The sequence below is a fragment of the Corvus kubaryi genome, unplaced genomic scaffold, assembly GCF_017639235.1.
Source record: "Corvus kubaryi isolate FWS band 111438036 unplaced genomic scaffold, C.kubaryi_AGA036_p1.0 37300, whole genome shotgun sequence".
Taxonomy (NCBI): Eukaryota; Metazoa; Chordata; class Aves; order Passeriformes; family Corvidae; genus Corvus; species Corvus kubaryi.
The window spans coordinates 15,344,959-15,372,674 of record NW_024581093.1 but is presented as its reverse complement, the minus strand read 5'-3'; the positions used below and the strand labels follow the sequence as shown (position 1 = coordinate 15,372,674).

At 40.4% G+C, this 27,716-nt stretch overlaps 1 protein-coding gene across 4 annotated transcripts in view; it reads right to left on the bottom strand.

Moving 5' to 3' along the window:
- ADAMTS18 (ADAM metallopeptidase with thrombospondin type 1 motif 18) overlaps positions 1 to 27,716 on the bottom strand; it is a 77,192-nt gene that overhangs the window by 6,221 nt on the left and 43,255 nt on the right. For all 4 annotated transcript variants that reach the window (XM_042027634.1, XM_042027638.1, XM_042027635.1 and 1 more), the window contains 9 exons: positions 23,821 to 23,993; positions 21,769 to 21,899; positions 21,505 to 21,628; positions 20,190 to 20,434; positions 9,975 to 10,116; positions 8,448 to 8,574; positions 3,754 to 3,958; positions 1,094 to 1,285; positions 531 to 743 (listed from right to left, as the gene is read on the bottom strand). In XM_042027634.1, coding sequence (XP_041883568.1) covers positions 531 to 743; positions 1,094 to 1,285; positions 3,754 to 3,958; positions 8,448 to 8,574; positions 9,975 to 10,116; positions 20,190 to 20,434; positions 21,505 to 21,628; positions 21,769 to 21,899; positions 23,821 to 23,993 — 1,552 coding nt within the window. The remainder of the gene's footprint in view (positions 1 to 530; positions 744 to 1,093; positions 1,286 to 3,753; positions 3,959 to 8,447; positions 8,575 to 9,974; positions 10,117 to 20,189; positions 20,435 to 21,504; positions 21,629 to 21,768; positions 21,900 to 23,820; positions 23,994 to 27,716) is intronic.

Genomic DNA, 27,716 nt, shown 5'->3' with positions numbered 1-27,716 from the left:
TAGATGTGATCATTTTCATCTGATTGCAATTGTCAGGCATACATTGTTTCACGTACATATTATTAAATGAGTGCATGTCTCATTGATATATGACTCATAAAGTAGATAAGTTCCAGAAATACAGAAGCTTGTTTGCAAGAATGTAGAAACAAATACAGACTGATCCCACAATTAATCACAGTATTTAGGGAATTCCAGGCAATCTGTGCAGATGCTCAAATATATTGTGCATAGAGATATGCAGTAGTTCAACCACAGTGCACTTTGAAGAAGACTGAGAAGAAAGTGTTGGAAAATGAGTGTGGAATGTAGTGCCTCTCAAGCATGAATAACGTTTTTAGGTGACATTCTTCAGTTTCAGGATGAAGAAGTGAGCTGCACCGAAGTACATGATGGATGTGGACCAGCTGCATCCCATCTCAGTGGCTGACTGGTGTGGTCCTCCTTAGGGAATGGCTCCGTGCAGGAGGGACTGTTAGCACTGGAGGCAGCTCCTCTGTGCTATCCCACCTCTGATTTCCCATTCCTACCTGCTGCCAGGGCGAGGAATACCAGCCAGACACCATGTTATACAATGTCTGGGATGGACAGGCTCCCTTGTTACAAGCTTCCTCCAGGTTGGTGTTTGGTTTCTTGATGTTCCTGCATCTCCTCTGAGGGAAGGTGAGCAATTTCCCGTGGATGCTTTTCTCGCCGCATTTGAGTTCTCGCCGCCGCAGGCCGGGCCCGCAGGAGGCTGAGCACTGCAAAGGCAAAGCACAGCTTCTGCAGCCTCACAAACACACACAGATAAAGGGGAGTGTGTGATGTGGGACACACCCCAAACTGTGCACTACAAAAGCTTCACAGAACTAATCCCACAAAGCCCACGCTCCGTGAAGTGTAAACTGAAACATGAACTCAAGTCAGTGGCTAAAAAAGACATTGGGCTACATCTATCAACATCTGGGGTTTATAGCATCTCGCCTACAACACCTGATTTTCCAACAACAGCTCAGCTTTCTTTCCTCCCCGTGGTCTGTGTGTGTCCCTGAGCCAACATTTCCAAGAGCAGCCAGGGCAGGCAGTGAGCAATGAAACTGCACCACTTTACCTCACTCCAGGAAGAAATCACCCACTGGAGGCGGTCATTTTTGGGACAGCGTCCGAGCACACAGGTCTGCTGGGACTCAGGCTTAGGCTCTGTGCTGCACATGCTTTCAGGCAAGATTTTCACCTCAGGAGAGCCAGTACTCTTGCAGTAGACATCCCGTTTCTTACTACCTCTCCCACAAGTCTTGGAGCACTGTGATGGAAAGAAACACTTATTTGACTGGAGGAAATGAAAATTGGCATTATTTGCATTTTCCAGCAGAGCACAGAAAGCATGGCTAATGCGCTGTGCAGCTGCCATCGTGATATAAGTAAACTTGAAATTCTATTGGTAAATACAGTAACATCAGTGTGTCACTTCTAAAACGTTGTCCTAAGTGCTTTCTTAATGTAAGCTGTGAACTCTCTCAGCCCCCATGTAGAACAGACAAATAACATCTCTCTTCCACAGATGACTTAAGTTGGACTTGTGAGCAAAACGCTTTTGTGAGCAAAATGCTTTTTTTCCCTGCTCAGCATAGTTGAAAGCTGGTCCTAAGCTCCCATCACAGAATCTCCCATGGCAAAATGCTCTCAGCTATTTGTCATTTTGTCCTCACCTTCGCCTAGAGGGATGAGATCGAGGCAGAGAAAACTGCCCAGGGAATCCATACATAACTCCTTCACCAAAGGAATCTCACCACAAGACAGAATCTGATATAGACAATGATTAAGGAGATATTTGAGTTGCCAACTGTAGCTTAGGACGAGTCACCAGAATAAATATGCATTGCTGAGCCGTGCTTCAGTGGAACAGACACGCTGTGGTTTTCACTGCCTTACATAGAAAAAAATGCCTGAATGAGCCATTTGTGATGAAATTAAGTGAAAAGCCCTGAAATAATGCTGCCAGCTTCCTACCTTCTTGCATCCTCTTCTTACTGTTCTTTCTACTAATAATTATGGGGCACGTTCCAAGGTAGAATCACTCTGTGTATCAAATTACAAATGTTTTTAGAAGATTTCATGAAAGCACAGTTGTGCTGAGGAATATATGCAGAAATACCTGCACGCTGAAAATCTGTGCGTTTAACCCTTCCCCAAACAAAGAAAATGATCTTTTCATTTAAAATGACGCTGATTTGTGCAGACAAGCTGGGTTTAGATTAGATGTTAGGAAGGAATTGTTCCCTGGGAGGGTGGGCAGGCCCTGGCACAGGGTGCCCAGAGCAGCTGTGGTTGCCCCTGGATCCCTGGCAGTGCCCAAGGCCAGGCTGGACATTGGGGCTTGGAGCAGCCTGGGACAGTGGAAGGTCTCCCTGGCCATGGCAGGGAGCAGGACTGGATGAGCTTTAAGGTCCCTTCCAACCTAAACCATTCTGCGAATCTATGATTTTACACACTTTTTTCCTCTTAACATCTTTAAGTCTGCAATGTAACAGTTTTCAGCTGAATCTTAAAATCTTTACTAACTTGCTCAATAGGCCTGTTCACTACATTTCAGCAGCACTGACGAACTTAATTTTTATGAGCTTATTTGAAAATCCCAACTTGAATTTTACACCTCTTAAAGAGGAGGAAGACGGATTTTTCGTAATTGTCTTATTTATTTAAGAGGAAAAGAAGTTTGAAAGTGTGAATGTATTTGAAGACCTGGTTTATATAACCTTCTGCCACACTCAGGTTTCCTTCAGATACACTGGAAGAAAAAGTTCTTTTTTGAGTGTTGTGATGGACTGTTGAGTAGTTACTCATCTGCTATGGTGCATTACAGGGCACTCCCTGTAAGGGCAGTTCGTGCTCAGCTGGGAGTGCTGAGATCAAGATGTTCTTGAACACCCAAAGAGCAACAGTACCAAGAATAGAACACATAAGTAATACATTTTTCAGCTAATTGAAATCCGTCTTGAATCTCACTAAACAAGGATGGAAGAATAAAATGAATGTAGGTCCTTTTATAAGGGTACTGTCAACTCTCTCTTAAATCCCAAATGTGTCAGTGCTTCATTTACCCTTACATGAACACTATCAACCACAGTGAAAGATGGAGCAGAGCTGAGTGTTGTGTGGTTTTTAGCTCAGGTGGTTGAGTGTCAGGTAGCTGTGTAAAGCAGGGTGTGCACACACAGGAATCTGCCCTCATGGCAATACCTGCAGCAGCACTGCTTGTAGGAGAGTTACTCTAACAAAGGCAAAGCACAGAAGTAAGTAGTGAATGTGTAAATCACAAATTTACCAACCCACAATCCATATATGCATGTGCATTAACATGCAACTCTAACCCCAAGTATTTCTTCATTCCTTGACTGCCTGCCATCTCTGAGAGAAGTTAATATTGCTTCGGAAGTAATCTCATAGAGGGCTGTTGGCTCTATGAAGAATTCATAGAGCCTTAAATTATGAATCCAGAAAGAGTTATCCATCTGTTTGTATGCACCTAAAAGAACAACACATGCCCACTTCTGGGAAGCCATCGTGTGCCAGCTCTTCTGAAGGCTGGTTACAATGCACATTTAGTTCACGTGTTTATACAAAAATGGTTTACATATTATCTTCATGAATTAAGCCACTTGCAAAGCACTGACCTCCACAAAGTCTGCACTATTCTTCCTTTTGAGAAGAGTTTTTTGCAGTATTTTCATTATGCCAGCAGACAAAAATGTATGTTTTTCTCCAAATTACCTGAGACCACGGGCCAGGGCTCCATTCGGGTGGACAATCCTGACTACTGCACACCTGCACCTGTGCTGGGGTGCTGACAGGACACAGGGAATGGGCCACCACCTCCTCTCTTTGGAAAGCCCTTTTCTGCACACACTGAACAAGACGACTTTGCTGTCCCCCTCCACAAGACTTGCTGCACGTGCTCCATTCACCTGCTGACCAGCTGAAAGGAGGAAACACGTTAGAAACACAGGAGTGCAATTAGCTTTAGAAAATCGATACAAATGAGCCACCTATCAAACATGAATTATCCAGGGAATTCTGCTCAGCCTATCTCCTGCTGGACTGGTATCTGCTCAAGCAATCAAAAAGCTGCAGTTACATAATCTATTTTCAAAGCATGGGACTTTCTGCTAGGGATGAAAGTCACACAACTAGAAAAACAAGTATTGTTTATTTATAACTTTTATCTACTAGAACCAGCTTGCCTATGAATCTGACCTGGAATCTGGAATTCCACAGGGACTGAGAGAGATGCTGCTGTTGAGGCTGGCGGAGTATTTAGAAGATATAATTAGAAGATGTAATTAGCTAAGACAGAATTTAGCTGAGTATGTACCAACCCTGTTTGTGCTGAGATATGCTCACACAGGGTGACAAATGTTGGCATTTCTGTCAAACCTTTATTTGTCAAACCAAGGCCCATTATTCATCAAAAAGAACTTGCTTGCTAAAAGCAGCAGTCCTGTCACTGGTGTCTTGAGGAAATGAAAAGGCTCTGAAAGGCTGAGAGAGTTGGGGTTGTTCAGCCTGGAGAAGGCTCCAGGGTGACCTAAGTGCAGACTTCCAGCACCTGAGGGGAGCCTGGAAGAGAGCTGGAGGGGGACTTTTCACAAGGGAATGTACAAGGAAAAGGGGAAATGGCTTTAAGCTGAAGGAGGGCAGGTTTAGATTAGATATAAGGAAGAAATTGTTCCCTGGGAGGGTGGGCAGGCCCTGGCACAGGTTGCCCACAGAAGCTGTGGCTGCCCCATCCCTGGAAGTGTCCAAGCCAGGCTGGACAGGGCCTGGAGCAACCTGGGATAGTGGAAGGTGTCCCTGCCCATAGCAGGGGTGGAATGGGATGAACTTTAAGGTCCTTTCCAACCCAAAGCACACTGTCTTTTTATGATTCTCTGACTCAATGATTTACATGTCCTCAGGCTAATAAATCTGGCAGACAGCTGATGTAGAATCCAAATAAAACACAGGCAATTTAACCAGCACAAGCTGTTGGGCAATGTGTGCTCGAGGCACAGGGCTGCTGCAGCTCCACGTCATGTCCCTGAAGTGACACAAAGTCTGAGGGGCTATTGCCAGTTACTTGGGCTAAGTTCAGTTTTGAAATGCCAGGAGCTGCTCACTATTTCTATTCTTGAAGCACTGAGTGGGTCCCCAGCTCTTGTGGGACACTTTGCAAACATGCAGCCAAGTGTCTGTCCTTGAAGGCTCCCAATGTAAGACTATAAATCACAAGCAGATAGGAAAAGAGAAGTGAAGAAACAGAAGAAATTATGAATGACTATATGATTACTCATTGAGAAATGTTATTCAAAGACCCAGCACTGAAATTAAACTGAAGATTTTAAAAGACTTTGACAAATTTTTAATAATTTATGTCATGGAAAAGGTTCTTGTCTCACATCTGACCACTTGACCTATCCTGCTTCCACAGTTTCTCACAGCATCAATCCTGGGACCCCTGGAATAGCTGCTTACACACAATTTTAATGACAAGAAAGGTTTTTTTGTCCTGGATGAAAGATGCACAGCATCCCATTTGCCTGTCTATTCACATCTGCCTGAAAAAAAAGCTCATTTTAATTTGTAAAAAATTTATAAAAAGCCTATTTTTGAAAAATGTCACTGGGAATAGAAGAAATCCCAGCTCTCATTGTCTAGCAACTTCAGGAACTGCCAAAAGTACTGAAAAATGTAAAAGGCACTAATTTAAGGACAAAAAAATATTAATGTGAAAAGTCAGTCGTTATGTAATACCAGAACACATCAGAAGTTTCCTTTTTGTCTGATTTATAAATATGAATGACAAACTTCTGGGAAAAGAGTTTTAATCCATTTTACAACTTTTAATTAGTTTGCCTTGATGTTTCTGACAATGGTCATTGGTAGAGTGACCAAAAGTGTTCATTTTAAGAGTTTATTCACCATAACTGCCCAGAAAGCTCTCCTCTTCACAGAGGAGAGGGCAATAAACCTACTTTAATGTCCTCTAGTAAACTTCCATTTTCCAAGATTATCTGGGATGTGATCCAAGAGAATCTTTCATTAGCTCAAATAACTAAATAATTATGACCAGATATGGCAGCTCTGAAATCCAACAACAACAGTGTGCAGTGCTGGTGCCTTTCTGTGTGGGACAGTAGTTTGGTCCCACTCAGACTAATCAACCTTTGTTCTTATGCAGCAATTATTCCTCACTGACCTTTACAAGTCTGGAGCCTCTCTTATGTCCCCAAACCAACATACTTGTATCTCATCTGCCACCTCCTTCCCCTGCCTGTTCTCCCTGGTGTATCTGGGTTTGCTTTATTTGCTGGCTATTAAACATTCTTTTGTTTCTCCATGGTATTTATTAATCCTAATTTTTTTTTTTTTTTCCCTGTTGGCAGTCTTGGGTTTATGGGAAATATTACATGCTGTGAGTTTCTGGGTAGATTCCTCAGCAGAGATATCCTGGCACAGTTTCACTCAGCTGCATGGCAACCTGTTAATTTAAGGCATGGTCCTACATGTAGATGCTCCATACATTAATATATCCTAAGGATTTTAAGAATAATGAATTAGTGAGTTGAACTAGTTTCTCCTAAAGGTGCTTGGGGCTTTTACATCTTTTCTTTTTGTACTCTTTTTAGTGTTCAACTCATTAATTTTGTTTTAAAGTAGTAAATCACAGAAGAGCTGTGATTTCAGTATGAAAACATTGTACTGTGTGTCAAAATGGATATCCAGCATTTTCAGGGTAAATATATATCAGTGGATGTTCAAAATACATCAGGATCTCAGGTTAACAGACACAGAAAATTTGTGTGGGATCAATATAAATAAATCTGATTTGGGTGGAGCTTTATAGCATAATGATGCCACATCAAAACAAAGGTAAGCAGAAAGAGCTTAGAAAGGCTCCTGGAGACATCCCAGACAATACACATGTGTGTTCATTGGATAAAAATAGTCCTGGCAGAAGATAAGTTGCATATGAAAAGATTGTGTTTGGCTACAAAGATTACTTAAACTTGGTATTGAGAAAATCATGTGGCTAAAGGCAATCTGAAGAAACTGCTGAAGCAGTAACGTGGGGCTCTCGTGTCACATGGTACCATTATTTAAACCTTATCTCTATCGTTTTGTGGTCACAGTGTGTAATCTGGCATTTGGATTTTGTGTACTCTGCTGTACTCTTTAAATGTGCAGGAAATTCCAAACTATTACTGGACTATTTTTCAGTTTGTTCAACATATTGCAAAGTATAGATTTTTAAGTAAAACCAAAGTCACTGCAGAACATACGCATCTTTTTGCTTTGCCCCACCATCCTCTCCTGGACTTGGGGGAGATGAGGAATGCTTCCTATTAATCATCATTAAATGGGACATTTTATGAAGTATGGAGCAGGCTTAGCCAACTGCTTTTACTGTTGCTTTTATCACCCCAGAGTAAAACCAGCAGATGACGCCAGGTCTAGACCCCTACTCCATTTCTTCTGCCTCAATGCATCTTCAAGAGTATTTACTTCCCACTGACTGAAACACTCTGAAGTTTTTCAACATATTCCTTTAGAAAATCCCCTGTTCTGGAGGTTTAAATGTCTTGTCCAACATAATACAGCTTTTCTGGTCTTTAATATAAAATTAAAATAACGCTGAGGCTGCAAAGCCAGGAATCCAAAAGTGAAATAACCAGCAGAAGAAAGATGGCCACCGTGTCCTTTAATCTATCCATTTATATCCTAAGCCACATAATACTGTGTTTAATTATATGAGCACACCACTTTTTTTTTCCAAAGGACCCCTACTTCAGCTACTATAAATCAGTGTAACTCCCTTAGTTTTGAAATTGATTTAGACCAGCTGGATTCTAAGTGCTTATTTATACGTCAATGTCTTCCTTTGCATCTCACCTTTCTTACATCTTTTAGAAAATAGGACTGTTCACACAGGCAATGCCTTCATATTTATTTCTGTGGGCACCAGGAGCTTTGCTCACAGCTTGTTTGGTTTAGATAGTCCTCTTCTTGGCATCACAATACGCTGTGGGACATTTTGTCCAAATATCACTAATTACACTTCACAAGACTCTTTTAACCTAATATGTGGAATGCGAGTCATGGGGCCAAGCTTCCACACAGGGAGTAGCACTTTACTCAGGAAATGGGCTTAGTGATTCAAGATGAGCAAAGGTGGCAGAAGGAGCCCCTGAGAAAGCTGGATTTGCTCTGTGTCACCCCAGCACAGGGACAGAGCCCCCAGGAGCCCCTGCTTTAGGCATCAGACCCAAATCTGGGCAGAAAATCTTAAACAATTCCTGGTTCACGTTACAGAGCACGAGGGGTTCATCCAGCAGGCAAACAATTCTGTGTGCCCCCGAGAGGATTCCTTCCGTGGCACAGCCAGGTACAGGGCACAGCCAGCAGGCAGAAAACCCCAGAGAACTTACTATGCTGGGCAGGGATTTGTGTTGCACAGTTTTGTTTCAGTTAAAGGCTTCGTCCTTGGGCCACAAAAGGAGGTGTTGACTCGTGCACGATGATCTTCCAAGCAAATTGCTTTTGCTGTAATGTGTCCTGTGGAAGTGTTAGAAAAGAATAGACTATAATAAACATGTATTTGAAATGTAAGAAAAAAAAAAGCAGTAGGGAACAATTTTAACTAAACAAGTCTAAACTCATCCTTGGTACAAATCCACTGACTTGAACTAAATAAAATAGGGGTTTATGTGGTAACGTGTTTTTAACATTGATTTCCTTCTCTGTAGCACAGATACTACTGAAGTCAGATAAAACATTTTAGCTATAAACAGCAGATTTGCAGACTCTTCCCCCAGCAAAAATCAGTAATTACTCAAATCCTAATTCCCTGCAGACACTAGCAGTGCTTGCTTAAAGCCCTCCTCACGCTCTTGAAAACTGCAAATAAACATTCTGTAAACTTTTTACAGTGAATCTCTACAGACTCCAGACTTCTGCAGGTCCCTGTACCTTAAACTCAATCAAGTGTCAGCAGCAGGACAGTTACAGAAATGCCTTAAGTGATTTTATAGATTTATCTTTTAACTGAGACCTGTCATTCACCTCACACATGGTTCATTGGGCACAGTGAATCAAATTTGGAAACGAGACTGTTTCCATCACTTTTATATCCATACTGCAACCTTTTAAAGGGAAGGAAGAAAATACAGCTGCCATATTTTATGGCTGCAGTGTTCCTGGTGGATCTTGCTTCCATAAACCATTTACTGAGATGCTGTGAAGTTCTGACAACACACCAGCAAGGTATTCCTGAATTTCACCTGAATTTTTTTGCCAATACAGGAGCATTTCCTTCAGAACCCAGTCCTATCCTTTGGTATTACAGACTTCCCACATGCCAGTTTTTTGCTTTCATTACATCCCAGAATTACTTCCTCTGAAAAAACATGCAGGATTTATAAAAACGAATAGATGTCTGTGCAAGAAAAGAAGTGCACAGCAATAAGAAATCCTCAGCTTACATGGAATTTCAGGCTTTGAACTGGCAGAATTAAAATATTGGTAATTAAACAATGAGAAGATGGGGGTGCAGCTCTCAGTGGAGGTCTTGACAATAATTTAATTTTTGGTTGCTCTCTACAGATAGGATAAATTTTCCTAATTATTTGGTACCTTTCTACATTCCCAAATTACAGCATCAAAGTATATAATTAATTTCCACATTACTTCAACAGGAAGATATCATATGCATATGGGCTGACCTAAACAAAAAAGACTGACTTGCTGGCATGAATATTTTTTACTATAAAGGCAACACAAAATTATTTCCTCTGGGTTCTAAGTTATCAGATAAAAAAAAATAAGGACCAGGTGTTCAGTGTAACCCCCTGTACGTATCAATACATGTTTGCAGAATTAAAGGCAGTTGAAAAGATTTGAGATACTTTAAAAAAAAAATGAAAAGGAAGATGCTTGGCAATGGGAAAGTTACCTACCACCACCACAGGTTGCTGAGCACTCAGACTGCACTGTCACCCACGAGTAGCTGTGTTTTCTGGCAGATGTCTTGTCTTCAATGCTGGTTTTGGCAAATGTATATTCCCAAGCAATCCCAGGATTTTTGCCTTGTAACAGGATCTGTAGAAGGATATTTGGGGTTTGTTTAAAAAAAAAAAAAGGGGGGGGAGAGAGAGGTAAAAAAAAGGATTCTGTCAGTCTGAAGGAAGATGAACTAAACAAGATACACACAAAATACATGTACACACAGCCTGCTTGTGAGAGGATTTTCAGGAGACCCAAAGGAAAAACCATCAAAGCAATTGCTAAACAGCAAAGCATTGCCTGGACCAACAGCTGCAGGGCCTGCAACAGAGGGGTGCAGAAACACAGAGTCCCCTCCTGAAAATCAGGGGCATCTGACCGAGTCAGTGAAGCAGCACTGCCTTCAGCAGAGGTGGAACATCACCCACAGAGCCTCCTGCACTGGCCCTGACCCAGCGGGTCCGGGCAGCCACTGGGAGCCCACTGGCAGGGGCTGGACACTGCCTGGGGCACTGCAGGGCATGGATTTGGGATGTGGGGATGGGAGACATTTCCTCTCTTTAGCAAGCAAAGTCCAGGCTGATCCTTCTAGCAAGGAGGAAGCCTTTGCCCACCAAGCAGGACTCAAATGCTCTCCTGGCAGAAGCTTTAACAAAGCAGCAGCACAGCTGCAGGCCTGGAGATGGCTTCCTCAGTTCTTGAGGCTGAGGGTATAAAACACAAGTTTCTTTTTTGTAAAAAACTCTTTTCTATGTGGACTGGTGATAAATTTTGTTTGTAAGACCCTCAGCTGGAATTTTTCTCATGGTGATTGAAGCTGATAAAGCTTCAGTGCAGGAGAGAACCTGCCCTTGGGTGTCTACAGAGGAAAAAAGGATTGGAAAAACCTTTTATTCACCATTTCAGCATAATGTGTTAGAAAATTTATAGAAAGTGTGATTGCTGACCATAACACCAATCTTTTTCATTTAACTCAGGGAGCCCAGCTCTCAAAGGTGCACTATTTTAGTGGTGAATTTATATTGCAGTTTTTGTTCACTGTATTAATTTCAAGACTGAATTATAATCACTGCAAGAAGCATGAACATCTGACACATACCTAAATTTGGGGAGAAATTTCTACTTAACAACATTCATTTTAGAAACTTTTGGCAGCAAAGTGCATTTACATCCACACTTAACAGAAACAGTGCAGGAGTTTACAGTTACAGAGCTCTAACAAGTTTTAACTCCACCAATATGGATCTTGTCATAGTAATATAAAGAACAGGTGCAGTCCTAAATAAGCTTTTGATAAGCATTAGCATTTCAAGTACAATTCAAATCTATGCTAATGATTGCCATTCAAAATATTAATAACTTATCAGTTAAGCTTACACAATGTCTGACCTGAACACTTAAGCAATCCATACAAGTAGAACTGATCTCTGTATAGACTGGTTTCATAAAAGAGCAACAAACTCACATTAATGTTGTTTAAGACCAAGGAACATAATAACATTTGAAATGCAGCCAAGGGTTTTAAGGTATTCTGAAAATGTACCTATTGGAAAACAGAAATTGCCCATGACAGTGAAAATTCAGACCAAATTTACATGACCTGCAGCTCAATAATGTTGAACACATGAAGGATCTGGACTGCAGAGTGTTTACTTTTCTAGAAGAAAGAAAAACGGATGTTACAGTTTCCATTCTTAGTAGCCAAAGATTTTATTTCAGTCAGGGAACCTCAATAATGATCCAAACTAACAATACAGCAATTACAGCTGCCAAAGGCAAATACTTCCAAATGAATTGTAGAGTATGTGCCTTCTCCTGGGAGGGTTCAGATTAGAAACTCCTTCAAACACAAGTAAATTAAGTATTTAATGTAAATTTTTTCAGCCATCCAAGCTAAATTCATGAGCACCTTAGACTACCTGTGAGGTTGTGGAAGAAATAGCTCTCAGAGTGATTACTGACTATTTTGACTGAAATTTTTTGGTAGAAATAGATCACAGCTATTGTACAGGATCAGGATTAGTATGGAATACTCTGAAATAAGGAAACATGAGAGTTGAGACTGCTGTGCAACTCCTCTCTGCCTTGCACAGATGCACCCCAGATCTCTGGATCCCTTACTGGCCTCCCAGGAAACCTCCACAGTGTTGAGAGCCCCCAGTGCAGGGGGCTCACTCATGAGCATCTCACAAAGCTTCTGTATTTCACCTTAGGCTCCTGCCCCAATGTGTGCTTCTGTGCCCTGTTTGCTATACTCTATCCAAACCATTCCCAGTGTAACTTTTTTCAGGACTTTTCTTTTTCCCTTAGTTATTCATCATTATCTGATGTAAATGTGATAAGGTTTAACAGCCCCTTCAGATGAAGAAAAACATAAAAAGTTTTATTTTTACAAATCTATCAGACTGCTGATAGCAAAAAGTCCAACTGCTAAAACAGCTGTTCTTGAGTTAGAATATTGAACTCCACGTCCATTGGCATTAGAGTTTCCAGATAACACAAGCTGCAATAACATGTTCACTCTACTGTTCTTCTCTCAAGGACAAATTGAGACAAATATCTGAAGTTTAAAGTTTCAGAAAATGCACTTCAGAAAAAAAATGCAGTGTGTTAACTGTAGTAAGAACTGAGCCCTGGAATACTATTCTTCACTTAAAACAATGCCTTCCCTGGTTCTTCTTACACACCAGAGCTCAAAATGTTGTAATTTACTTTTACTCATCCTACAAGTCTAAGGTACTAGCACAGATCTCAGCATCTTAGGCAGCCAGAAACACTTTCTCCCATTTCAGTAGGTGCTGTGTTCCTTCAAGTGCAGAGGTTGAAATTCTGTCTGGCCTTTTAATAAGTTGTGTCAAAGGAGGAGGAGGTTTTGTCCACACCACAAAACCTTGTGTAAGGGTTAGTCCTCATTTCACTTGATTCTGACAACTGTCATAAAACTGTGCTGTGCCAGTGGCCAAAAAACCAGCAAAGTTTAAAACTTTTCTAATAAAAATATCTTGAAGTATTAGACTGAACATATGTCTTCTGAAAGTGCTCTTTGTGACAGTGGAGGCAAGGAACAGATGGAATGCATTCTGAACACGGAGTTCTGAACAGGAAAGGGGGAGGATGAGAAGGTAAGAGTGGCAGTTTTACTCCTGTTAGAGCAATATTCTCCTGGTGCTTCAGCAGAGTGAAGGGAATGATCTGGGACGAGTCAGAACAAGACCCATGAGAATCCATCCCTTCAGAGAACAACCACGCAATGGTGCAAGGAGCTCGCAGCTGGGTGAGTGCTTGGGGGGGTAAATCCTGCACACCAGGCAAGCTGGGCCATACACATTTTAAGACCTTGGGCTACACCCCCTCCTTGCACATTGGGAAGTAGCCACAATTCTAACAGGCAGGAGAAGGGAACTTCCTCTCACTTCCTGGCCAGCAGCCAAAGCCAGAGCCCCTTCCCACCCAGTAGGCTACGAGAGTGAATGTTTACCAAGTAGGAGCTGCATCACAGTCAGGTGTCTCTCCTCCTGCATCATCCCAGCTATGTAGAAAAAGGGCAAAATCCAATTATGGAATAGTATTGGAGACAAAAATACTGCAGGGCACAAAACCATATGCTTTGAAGTCCCTGGCACTCAGCTGAAAAATAGTACACGATGGATAATATTCGACCGAATTTTCATCAGGAATGCAATACTATTGCAAAGTTGCAATTTTGCCAAAGTAATGAGCATATAAAAAGTTTTCTATCGTATTTTCAAACATTCATTATGAAGCCCTTTCTTAACAACCCAATAACTGAAGTCTGCATATTCAGCCAAGTTATCAGACCTACAAATTTGGAAAGACCTCCAGTGCTAGTCTACTTAACTGGACGCATTCCAGCATCTTTTCAGCCAACTGGCATTTGCTCCCAAATTTACAGCTGGCAAACAACCTCCTTAAACATTTCCAGTTCCTCAACAGAACTGTTTAATGTCTACCTTTAACACACCAACCACCTGACTTCAGACACAACACTCAGCAGCTCTGACCGCAGGGCGCAGAGTTATAAAATTTACAGCTTCTTGAGTTTGAAAACCACAGGCTCTACGGCTGGAATCTGCTGGATCTATTCCGAAGAAAAAGAACTGTGGCTTTAGCTTAGGGCACAAAATGTAAAAACAATGGATAGATTGAACTCTCCTGAGTAAAGAACCTTTTCCTTTTTCTGCTAATTTTGATGTGAAAGCTAAACCAATAAATTCCCTAAACTAGCTGTGCATCTGCTCCTTTGTTTGAGATTGATTTTTTTTTTTCAAATGGCCATCTAAAGTTTCAAATATAATACTCTATTTTGCAGGTCAAATTTTTAAAGAGTCTACTAACATTGCTTTGTTATGATTGACTCAGTGGTTTTCAGTATTTTTTTACTGTAAGATGTGTACGTGAAATTACTTGCAGCACACCGAATTAAAAGATTAATTTATACCAGCTAAATTCCTATTTCTTCCACAATGTTTTGTCCAATATATAGGAAAGAATACTAATGGCTGGCTTGTAGCAAGCTGAAAAAAAGACTCATTATCTCTGTGGAGGACTAATAGACATTTACAAATCACTTACAGAGTGAAGTTGAGCATAGAGGAAAAAAGCCAGGTAAAGGATTATTTTCATCTGCACGCATTCTGCATGTGCCTCATTTACAAAATGGGTGTGAGCCCAATCTCTGAATCCCTGCATCCACATCCCAACATCCACAGTGCCTTTGATCTGCATCCTCAAGCTGCATCTACATTGCAAACATCATCTACATTTCCTGGGTCATTCCCATGCTTTGGAAGTCTTGGATAATTTCTTTAGGGGAATGTAACAATCTGCAGAGAGGGCAGACAGAGAAGTCTGTGTGAAGGCAAGTGCCTGGCTGTGCTCTGCTTGGGACCTGCAGCTCTCATCCACTGGGGATCCACGTGCTGTTTAATGAATGTTGTAATATCCAGCATCCTAAGCCACATTCTAATTTCTCTGTTCAATCAAGGTTAATTCCATTGACTTCTGTGAATTTATTCTGGTAAATCTAAGCATGCAGCATATGGTTCTGGTGGAAAAGTGTTTAAAACAAGTTTTAAAACTGGGCAGTTACTGGATGGGATCCTTGACAGTGGCAGCACCAGGGCTTCAAAGGAAAGTGGGAGAACACCTGTTTGGAAAGCAGTAAAGGAAGAATTACCCACTGGGTACTTAAGCCAAACCTTAAAACAAAAGGCGTTTTATCTCTTCAATACTTCTAAAGTAACTTTAAACACAGTCCTAACTAAAAGCTTATGACAAACTACTGTTTTTCAAGAAAGTCCACTAAGGTCATTAAAAAGGAAGAAAAAAAAAAGAAGTATCCTTGAAAGGGTCCTATATGATCTCATTTCTACTTCAGCTGTTTCAAATTTATCTTCCATTGTTACTGTGCTCCGTTTTTTCACTGTTCACATGCTAAATGTACAACCTTCAGGGATGCTGTCCAGCAAATCTCTCCTCACTACAGGAGAACCCTTTTATCCATTGTAATGAGTCAACATCTGTATCTTATAAGTACATCTTAGGTCTCTTTAGCCTACTTTCTCTTCAGGGGAAATCAGTACAAATTTATCATCTAGTAGCTAATAATAAATGTAATCCTTTATAACTGCAACTTGGCTTTCTCCCAGTGGCAGCTACATCATCAGTAAAGCCATTCCACCTGGCCTCCCTTCTCCTGTTCTCCCCTATTGATAAAGAGGAAGTGATTTACTGGATTTAATTAGACATATTCCTGCCTTGAAGCTCCATTCACCTTCTCTTCCTGTGGATGTCTGCCTCTTTACAAAGCATCCTTTCCATCTCTTACTTATTGATGTTAAAATAAACTCTCTTTATTTCACAAAGACTTCTCAATTTCTTGATTTAATGTTTCACCAAGTTTGAGGTAAACTTCAGTGAGGATACTGATCCTGTCTCATCCTGGAAAACTTTGCTTTCTCAAGTTGTATTTGACTTCTTAAATCAGTCAATTCTTCCTTCATCTACTTACTGATAGAACGGAACGCAAAATTACAAAACTCTCATGTTTTCAATTTTGTTCATCAATCCCTGGCCATGCAGCCTTTTTCATGCCCACATAAAATTTTGTTTCTTGTGCCCTTTCAGAATCTTCCCCAGCATTTGTGTGTCGTGGAGCATGACTAAATATTTCACCAAATGGGTGTCCCCAGTGAGCCTCACATGTGACCGAGTCCTGTGAGGGTTCTCCTTCTCCAAAATCCTTTGGAGCAGCTGGCGGTGCCCACTGGCAGCTCTTGTTAGCAAAGCTAGATAATTAATGATAAATACACTGACTGTTTCCCTCAAGTTAAATATCTTTCAGTTAACAGAAAAACACTGACAAGATCTTTAAACTGGAAGAAATTACCTTGGCTTTCCTATGTCCAAATAACATATAAATGAGCTGAAGGTATTCAGCTACATTTTTAAAAATCCAGCATGTTTCTATTTGAGACAGACATGCTACATAAACTATATTTTAAAAACCTGGTATCAATTTCTCATCCTAGATTAGCATCTAGCTATAATATTTCTACCCCTCTGACCACTGACCATTATTTCATGAAATCTGAATTGGGCCATTACAGCAACTGTTGTCTGAATCTACGAATATTTTTCATTTCAGCTTTTACTGGTTTTTGAAAACCCATAATCACCAAAATATCAGCCATGTTAACTTCAGAAGGACACTGATACACAAATTCTGAAGGACACCAGTTTACTGGGTTTTCCCTTCCCTCTATCTGTGAAATCAATTCCTGAGCAATCCAGAAGGGATGCTGATGAATCCTAAAACCTCATCATGCATTCACCCTTCCAGCAGTTGTGCTCAGGAAATACTAGTCACACATATTAATTCCACATTCATCTCAAAATGTTCTCTTCTTCAGAAAATATCTGGCCACCACAGTTTGTACTTTTTCCCCCACAACCCAGTCAAATTACAGATTCACTACTCTTTGTCTTTTTTAGTAAGATTCATTCCCATAATTACATATATATAATATATATGTATAGATATGGAGGGGAGGGTTTGGTGACATTCTACAGCAAATAAGAAAAGCACTTTCTGCCTTTTTCTGGTCTCTTATCCATTTTTGAATAGTGTTGAGGTCTGCAATGTCTGATTAAATGTATGTGCTCAGCTGAACTATTGAAAAGCCTGACAGAAAAGCAGATGCATTTCAGGAACAGATGCATGTACAGGAACAAACTGTACAATAAAATATAAATACAGCACATCTCAGAGAACTGCAAGGCTGAACTTGTGTGCAAGACAATGGGAAATTTAAAGATTTTTTTATTATTATTTGCATCTGCTCCTTCCCTCTCAATACATGCTTCAGACATCTCTTTCAAGAAAGTATTTTGGAGGATGACTGCATTTCAAAGGAAGTGATTGCCTTGAGCACAGACTTGCCAGACCTGTCTGGTCCCATCCTCTCCTGGGAATGTTGCTCAGAGGACGTGCACAACCTGAGCTTCATGGATACCTGCAGCCTGCTTTGCACGCAGAAACAAAGGCACAAACCTGGACCATTTCAGTTACCACACAAATGTCTATCAAAATTATAACTACAGAACGAAATGGGCACAAGCTGTGTTAATCTGGCTTTCAGTCATAGGTAATAAATACAGCTGCAAAACCTTCTATTTTCTGCCCACATGAATAATAAAAGCTTCTGTATTATACATACAATTTATCCAAGTCCTCCATACCTGCAGTGCATTTTACAAGGCTCACACTGAATTATTCTGGAAGAAAAACAACAAACCTAACCTAGAAAAGAAACAGTAAATATCTTTTGAATACAGGCTAATTTAAAAAATGAAAAAGAAATCTGAAAATTACAGGAAGACATTGAGGTCCAAACTCTGGAAAACCTTATCTTATATAAAACTAACTTAGTTGAATAAAAAAATTGCAGCAGGACATTTTTGTGTGCTTCTTTGAAAAATATAGGTGAGATAAAAATGAAAACAAAGTTACACTGCAGTATGCTTCAACACTCCTTTTTTTCAGCCTCCTATCAGTTTCTGGTATTCAGAGCTGAAGTAGGATTTGTTTCACTGGCTGAGAGCAGACATTCAGCAATATGCGTGTTCTCTCAAAACATACTTCTTCAGTTTTCATTGGCATTTTTGCTTCTCAGAGTTAGTAGTAAGTTATAAATATTGCAGATCTCTGAACAGAAAATTCTGCTTTTTTTTTTTCAGAATTCAGCTTGTTGAATGTTGTTAAATTATTAAAAGGAAAAAAATCTTAAATCCAGTTCATAGACACGTGTAATTGGGCCATACATGACATTTTCAGTCATTGGAATCCCCAGCTACCAATGCCAATGGTGTAGGTATTTCAATAAAAATACAAGGGAAGCTTAAATAAGCTCTGAAAGGAGCGACAGCCTCCAGTTAAATGTTATATCTTAATAAAAATGTTTAGCATAATTTGAAAGCATGAAAATAGAAGTGGTATTTGGCATTAATTTTTTTTCTTTAATCTTTATTCTGCAAAGTATGTGCACAATATGCAGCCAAGTCTTCCTGCAGGAGATTTATAATTCATACTTCAGCTCTATAATAATAATACAGCTCAAATCTACTTTGGGTTATGACAAATAAGATTCCTGGGAGTTCAGCTTAACATTTCATAGTAAGTGTGGTTGTTTTGGTGCAAGGCAGATGATTTGCAGACAGGGGAGCATGTCTGTAGCTTGTGGACTCAACTGATCTTTGGACTAAAGATCCCTATTAACACACATACCCAAAATGAAAATTCTTCAATGGAGGAAGATGTTGCAAAAGGCTTTGTGAGCTGTGATGGCAGTTTGTGGAAAGACAAGCCCCCCTTAGCCTGTGTCAAGCTGCCTGTTCTAAAACTTGTGTTCACCCTAAAGAGCTTTAACATGTCCATGGTCCAGGGCCTTCAGTGGTTCTTAAGGACACGTTTCAGTCCATTATTCAGCCAGCAGGAAGAGCAGCAGAGCTCTTCAGTATTCCAAATAAACACTTCACTGCATACTTGTGAAAGCTTAAATAAGCCTTGAAGAATATACTTCATGTCCCAGTCTGTGCTTGCTCTTGGCTTCACAGGACCAAGCTGGGCAAGGGAGCAGATTCCAGAGACAGGGATGCAGGATGGGGGGAAGGACAGCAGGATGCTGCCTCGGACAGGGGGCAGGCACAGCCCTCGCTGCCATACTCCCAAGGGGCACTACATGTTCGAGAGTCCTGCTGGAAGGCGTGGGAAGGAACTGAATCCCTGCTAGGGAGGGATCCTTCCTCCTCACAGGGAAGTAAGGATTCATCAAAACAGACTTAACAGCTGAGTTACAAAGCCAAAGACCTGCTAGAGCTAACAATGGCAAACTAATGGAGCTAACGGGAAGCAAAGACCTCGATCATTCAGCCAGAAATGGTCCCTCAGATGTTCTGATGCATTTTAAAAGAAAATCTAGCTAAGCAACCTAATGCAGAAGGAGATTTTCTTAGAATAGCAGTAGCAGAGGCCAATTTCAAAATTGTAAAAATGGAACTAACCATGTAAGTACCAAGTTTCCTTTCTGCTAACAATAGCTTCTACACAGGACATCTGGCACACAAAGTAGGTGACACTAATTTGATTGTGAGGTAAACATGTATAAGATAACAACTGAACCAACAGAAAATCATTCTACAGGATCCTGTGTGTGGTATTTTGACTGCATTCCAAGCTGGATGTGAAAATGGCTCCACTCACCTGCAGTTTCAGAAGCATTATTTGAACATGTACCCATTGAGCACTGACACAATGGTACATTTTTTACATTATTGGATTTTATTGCAAGCCATGTATGGGAGCCATTTATAGTCTCCATCACCACTGTGCAGCAACTGAGAAATGATGCTACAGAGTGTGTTTTATGCACCTTCCTTTCCACTGAATTTGTGACAGTTTTCTAAACTTCAGACCTCAATAAAGCAGTGAAAGGCCTTTCAATCCAGCATGACCACACAATCGAGTCTGAATGCTAGCATGACTCAACACTATTCTTCCATCTTGCTGAGAGCCCCAGTGCAGAGCTGACGCTGTCGTTAGCAATTCTGTAATGGACATCAGGGCAAGAACAATCAGAAGCCAGGCTTACTTCAAAGACCAGAGTCTCATTAGTGGGTCCTGCCGCATAGAGACTCTCGGGATGGTTAAAGGAGCGTTGATAATCAAAAACTGTCCCGGCAAAAGGGAACTTCCCTGGCCAGTCGATTGTCCAGTCTCCTGTCAGGTAGTACTTGTTGGCCAGGCTGCGCACGGCCAGGTAGCTGGAGGAGACGTGCATCTCCTGGAGCTGGATGCTGCGGGCGCCGGCCGGCACCGTCACCACCGCGTAGTAGTCTGTGAGGAGAGAAGGGAGCAACGTGCCGGCAGCTGTCACACACACAGAGCTGGCTCATCTTTTTGAGCCAGTCTGAAATTATCACAGTTCAAAAGACACACAGCTGTTCCAACCCACCAAGTGACTCCATTTTCACCAGGAAAAACCAGTTCCGATTTTAACCCCCCCCCCCCCCACCCATGTAATCAGAGTAACTCTGAGGTATTTCAATTCCTGAAATTTTTCCTTGGGATTCAAGGCAAGAAAAAGCAAGTTCACCTTAGAAAAATGCAGAACACACTAATGGTGGCTCCACTGTAGTTTTCCCTGTAGTTTCCTACAGTAGTTGGAAGGTACTACTGCCAGCCACAAGGGCTTTGAGGGGAGATGCACTGGGATGCAGTCTCCACAAAGCCCTGGATACCAGAGGACCTCCCTGCTGCCAGCCAGGGCTGTATTACTATATCCTGGACAATTTCCTGGTCCATATTACTGCAATAAGGACATGTCTTGTGATCAACAGCAAACAGATCCTCAAAATATCCCTGTGGGTACAGAAATCTTATCTACATTTTATGCCTGAGAAAGTGCAGCACAGTGAGATTATTTCCCAAGAAGCCTGTGACAGTCCACTAAGGAAAAGTCCACCTCCCAGTGCCTGGATCCTCCACTGAAACATCTGGACAGCTTCCAGACAACTTAATTTGAAAATGGACATGGAAATACTGTCATGTTTGGCATTATGCTGTGTATTGCTTTTTATATGTTCTACAGTCCCATCCCAGTCAAAGCTGCTGACAACAATTTTTTCACTTGCCTGAATCCTAAAATCTCTTTTAAGAGGAAATTCACATGTAAAGGGAAAATGTGGCTTAAGAAACAAGAGGATTGTTTAACTGACCAAGACATGCTCACAGATTTCTTGTTACCAAGAAACAGGAGAAACGTGAACTCTCCTCTCACTCTCCCTGTGATTTTCAGCTCACATCTGGACCCTCAGCCACTGCCTGAATGAGCAAGGAGTCATATATATTACATGGGGACACAGCAGAGCAATGAGTTCATGATCATGAGGAACAGTTTTCCTTACCATTAGCTTTGTGCTGGATCAAGTATTGGCCTTTAAAGAACTTGCACGTTGAATTATCTCCTTTACAAACTCCACAAGCATCCAACACAGCTTTGGAACCAAGTCCATGATCACACCCTACTTGCTGCAACCAAAAGGCACAAGTGAAGGACTCAGACAAAAGGGAATATAAAGAAACAGCTGCATTTCCCCTAAAGGAGTCAATTGCCCACTTATAAAAAAAAGATAGACATTAGGATTGTAAGAAACTTAATTTTATCTTACTTCACATATTCCATCAATACAAATATCATAATTATTTGGAGAACACAGAGTTCCATCCTTCACTTTGCTGGACATTGCAAAGAAAAAGTCAAAGTCTTCAGCTGTGCAGTACAATTTACATCTGTCTTCCTCTGGGGAAAAAAACAAACAAACAAACAAACAAAGGACAAGGAAGCATTAGCAGACCTGCATGACAGTGTTAAAGAGATAAAAAGCATCTTGGCTGTTGTTTCCTCCTGCATTCTAGAGGATAAGCTGCAAGGATGAATTGTGCATGGTGACAACGTAGGACACCAGAATGTAGCTAAATAGAAATATAGCTAAATAGAGGAGTTTATATCATGCTTTTTTAAAAGCATGTGTGGGTCTGCTTGTCCACACAAAGAATTAAGAATTCAAACCCAGTGTAAAAGCATGTGCATTGCCTTAGCTCTGCTGCTGCACCCTGCTTTCAGTTCCACTGCTTCACAGGCTCAAATTTCATTTTTATTAAGAGAAATGGGACACTGCAATAATTCTATTTCAAGTTTATTTAAAATTTGGGAAAGGGATAACATGGCACAAATGATCAGTTCAGCTGAAAGTTAGAACTGCAGCTAGACTTTCCCCTAACAAAAGAATTTTTCCTCCAACAAATCCCATCCACTGTCAAATTTCTCCTTAAACATGGGTGGTGTGTTATGCTTATAAAGAGCTGATTAATTCTGCATAGACAAAACCAGTCATGAAATTGTAAATATTAGCACAATTGCTGAAATGCACACTTTTAATACAAATTTAGGTGCAACAAATAAAACAGTTTTTAAGAACATGAAATTGGATTCAAAACAGGATCCTTTTATTTTTAAATCAGCAGCTGGATTTCCAGTAGTCTTTTCCACAGAGGCAAAGCATCTGTAGCAATTTTGAAAACCAGATCATGTTTTCAGGACTATAAATGTAGATCTTGGGGGAGCTTTTACAAAGCAGCTGACAGGAAGGATGGGCATTTCCAACTTCAGAGACACTTGGAGACATCTTGCTTTTGAAAATTATGCCCCTTGTCCCTAATTTTAAACTTCTGTTACTAAACACAGCCTCTCCCTTTAAAACCAAAGTAGGCTACCTTAATTTCTATGAAACAAGATGCATTTTTCACCCCATTTTACAACATCCACTGTTACATGCTGTGAAACCATATCAGTTCTTTCCTCTGTTCACACTGGCCTGTTGGGACATTTATAAATGTCCACAAAAACTTTTGAAGAAAATATAATCAGGCTACAAATGAAAGTTATATGTATGTGTGTATATATATAAATATATTTAATAATACACTTATTATCATCAGAAGCAATTTGTACAAGTCCTAAACAAAGCAGTTACAATGTGAGAAAATCCAGACACTTTTATTCAAGTAGTGCTTTCAAACTGGAGAAAATATTTGTTTTATCTGATAGAAGTGAATACTGATTCAAAATATTTGCAAAATTAAGACACATTAAGTAAAAATAAACTTGCTTGTTCAAAATAACAGAAATAGTCATTGAGACCTGAACTTGATAAAGATCTCTTAGTAAATGATGACTTTAAAAAATGTATGCCAGTACATTGTTTGCATTTCCACTTCTCATGGGACCATACCAGCAGAAAAGTCAAAAGGTTGATTTACTGTTACATTTTGAAATCTGAGAACATTCCAAAGGAAGGAAGATTCTGGTAGTGTTATTGTGGAAGCTTACATTTCCCATGCTGAAAATTCCATGGAAATTGTTTTGCTTGGGTTTCAGACTAAGCAATATGGAATACAAAATGAGAGAGAGAGGGGCGGCAACAGCCAGGGAGTCATGGTAAGGACAAGGATTCGAATTCCCAGCCCAAATCAATCCTGCATGTCTGTACAGGCAGGATCACACAGGAGGCTGAGTCCAGCCCTGCTAGAAAGCAAACACATCTCACACAGACCCAGTGAGCCTGTGTTTGCTTACATGGGGTGATGTTTGCCCAGAGCACACGGATGAATTGGTGCTCAGAGCTCCCTGCCCCTGTCCCTCAGAGCAGGGCCACACTTACCTTCCACTTTGGTGTAGGGCTTCCACTTGTAGAACCAGCCCCGGAAGGGTTTGCTGTTGTACTCTGCACACTGCTGGGCTCGGAAGTCCAGGCTGTCTGCTGGGCACGGCTGCTTATTACAAAGCTGATAAACACGACTGGAGCCTTGGCAGAATTTCCCACCGTACTGTGGCCTTAAAAAAAAATAGAGAAAAAAATGATTTTGCAAAATCTTCCTTTTGTGTGACTGGCATGTTACACGTGTGTGAGAATATGTGAGAATACAGGGAACAGAAGAGGACGTACTGCCCTTGGAGATCAGTATTTATTATACGGACCATTAATTTTCATGGTTCCTAAAACCAAGCAAAGCAGTTGACATGAATTATCTACTTGGATCATTGCAGACTCAGCAAAGATGCAACCATCTAGAGGTGAGTCATGTTTGCACTAATTTAAATTTATAGGGCTATTTGGTATTGGCCGGGTTCAACCCTGTTATACAGCTATTTTTACTCTGCTGTAACCAAGGAATGAACATGTGCAAAGAATTACCTATCACAATTAGAGTTAATAAAGGATAACATAACACTGATCAAACAAAAAGAGAATGAATGATTACATTTGCTTGTTCATTTCTTCTGTAAATCATTTTGAAAAAATGTGCTTTTAAATAGTAAGAGGAAACAGGGACTATGCACATTTGTCCTGCTTTAAGAAAATGCCAGAATTCAGGGGTAATTTTAAACATGTCACATCCACTTCAGCAAACCTTACCTGGGTATTTCCCTTCATTTTGGCCAGAATGGAAAGAGCATATTCTATTACTTGGCTCATACCTCACGTTATCAGAATATTATTTTTTTAACTATTTGGTCTGTGCATGGACATTGTAAAACAATGTAAAATGCAAGAGTTGCTCTTTTTAACTTAGCAATTCACTGATGTCACTTGTGCAGTTTCACAATGCTCAGATACACATCTGCAAGCACTGAGCCAAGTCTTCAAAACAACAAATTCTAAGAACTCTTTGTTGTATTATACAATTCTTGCAAGAAGAGAAAAGAAATGTGCCAATGCTACACTTGCACTCATTTATATAACGATTTTTAAAAATTAGGGAACCGACATACTTGAAGAACAAGCCATAAACTTTCAGTGGACAGCTCTGCCCCATATTACAGGCACATTAAGGAAAAAACCCAGAATCATGTAAAAGATACTTGATAATATATACAATAACAAAAATTTAAAATTCTAAGAGTATAGAATGTACAATTGAAACATACTGTTTGTTGAAATCCCTGAACACTCTGCTACAACTGTTCCCCACATCCAAGGATCCCATGCAGCTCCTGACTTGCTCATGCCTGGAGTAACATGGAGACAGCTCAGTGCAACATGGAGGAGAAAATCCAGGAGCTTCTTCTGTTTGCTTTGTTATAAATTTTAACTCCCATATGTCTAACCCCCTAACCAAGCTGGGACTTTCCTTTTTTATGTTCTACTTACACAATATCTTTTTTTTCTCTTCCAGAATTCTGGGCTGCAAAACAGTCTTTCAGAGAAAGAGATGGAAACGCACCTGTTACTGTATTTAAAACCAGGTTAAAGCACCAGTGAAATGTGCTGTGGGAAAAAATCCACAACTTCCACTGACTTCTCCTGAGGTCACCTGCCAGCTACACTGATAGTAGGTTTAATCATGAAGGTCTTGAAGTCAGATTTTCTGTCCTAGTTGGTGGCAATTCAGCCTATGAAGGGCAGGGAGAATATGGAACATCACTGAAATCAGGGAGTGTTTATACTGACTTTGTGCAATTGGTGAGAGCTTTGAGTTAATGCAGCCAAACTGCTGGGTGCTGACTCAATTCCCTACAGACTTTCCTTACAGCTTCAGCACATGGAGGATTTTTGACCTCCTTCAACCCCAGAGAACAAATCTGCTTTAGTATAAGGAAAAGAAGCAACCTCCTTCCAAGAAAATGCCACCAAATAAGCAATATAATAGAATTATTTATGGCTAGATCGTGATTTCCAGCCGCACTCTTGCAGTTGAGGATGGGATAAAATTCCTCCAAACTAAGGGAGCTCTGAAAGAGGCATTCTGTTTCCCAGCTCCATTACAGCATTTTAATATTACAGTACATTCCCATTACTGAAACTGTTGGCTTGAGAGCCATGGAAACTTCTCCACCTTCATTTTTACCAACAAGATGTCAGTAGGAGTTAAGTAATTCACAGGAAACGAGATGGAGATCTACAAAAGCAAGTTTCTGTGAAAATGCTATTATCCACACTGAGAAAATCACACTTTTCTTGAGGATGTTTGTAGCACCAGTAGACTTTGGGTTGACTGGCTCCAGAAGCTGTTGGTGTATCCACACTTAGAGTGGAATGCCTTGCACAGAGGGTATTCTGATATTTCTGTAGTGGCACAGTACCCCCAAAACAGATACAGCCTAAAGCTTTCATCCCTCTGTGATGCCCCCCAGCACTGACATAAATAGGTTGACCTGCATAAAGCCTGGCTGAGGATAACTGGAAAAAGAAGAAATTTGGTAAGAAAGACCAGCAAAAAAAAAGTCACCAAAGATGAATTTGGAAATGGTGTCTAACTGCAAAAAAAGGCAAATACTTCACTTAATTTAAGACTAAAATATCAAAATGCTACAAGAGTAGCTTTAATTAATTCTGCAGTACCCTTTTAAGGGTAGATTTCCTAAACCACGATATACTACAACACAACAGAGAGAATGAGAAATCCTGGAATTCATCTGATTGAGGGAAGTATTTTATGCAATACCAAATTAAGACTCTGAAATTCTCTACTCCTATTTTTCCCCTTTTTGTAATCATTTCATTTCATGTAAGAACACTCCTGCTCATCTTGTAGCCATATTATGATAGTATCACAAAGCTATTTTATTCTGCACAAATCTGAAAGGTCTACAAGGTCTTTCAGTCTTTGTTTTTTAGAAGTATTTTAAATGGCATCATTAATTTGCATCAGTTTACATCTCGCATTTTCTATAATCACTGTTACAGATGTTGCACACAAGATTAAGGAAAGTGTGTTCTAAAAGTTTTGATTCAGTCTTTTGACTGCATACATGCCTAAAACTCCATTCTGCTCTTGCTGAACAATGCACTATTGTGAAGTGTAGGATGCAGTCCCACAGATACGATTTAGGTATTAATTTAAATCTCTCAGGCATTCTTCAGGTTCTTTCCCAGCTCAACTATTAAATTATGCAATCAATTTCTATCTTGGAAAAGTACCTTAACTGTAAAGTGCTGTGGCGTATGAAAACCAGATCCATGAAATTACACTGTGACAATTTACAGGAACATAATGATTTCAGCAAATCTGCCCAGCTCTGTGGGCTACAGGTGATCCCCATGGGCATTTGTCAGTGTGAATTTATGCACAACTCCAGCAGTAATTCCAAAGCCATACCCAGAGCTGTCCGGGTGTGGTCACAAGGGCTGCCTGAAAATTGGCAAGAGGAAGGGAATTGCATTGGTTGGATATTATTTGCAAGAGAAGGATTTCACAAACACACACAGGTTAACAAGATTTGCACACACAGCTGCCTGATTCTGTGTTCTTCGCTTGTCCTTAAGTTTCTGGTAAAGTAGGTCACCTTTAAAATCACCAGATATTGACACATTTCCCTCGGTGTTCATAAGAAGTCAATTACTTTGACTTCTTTTTAGAGTCCAGTCAGTTCTTCATAGATCCATACCCCTTGTTCTAATCTCTTAGAAATGTTATTCTTTGTAATTTTCAAAATTTTGCTATCCAAAATCATCTATCAAGCTTCTGAACAAAACAAACATTAGCTCCTACACAAATCTAGATTAGGAAAGTGAAATAAATACGTAAAATAACATACATATATGTACCAAAACAG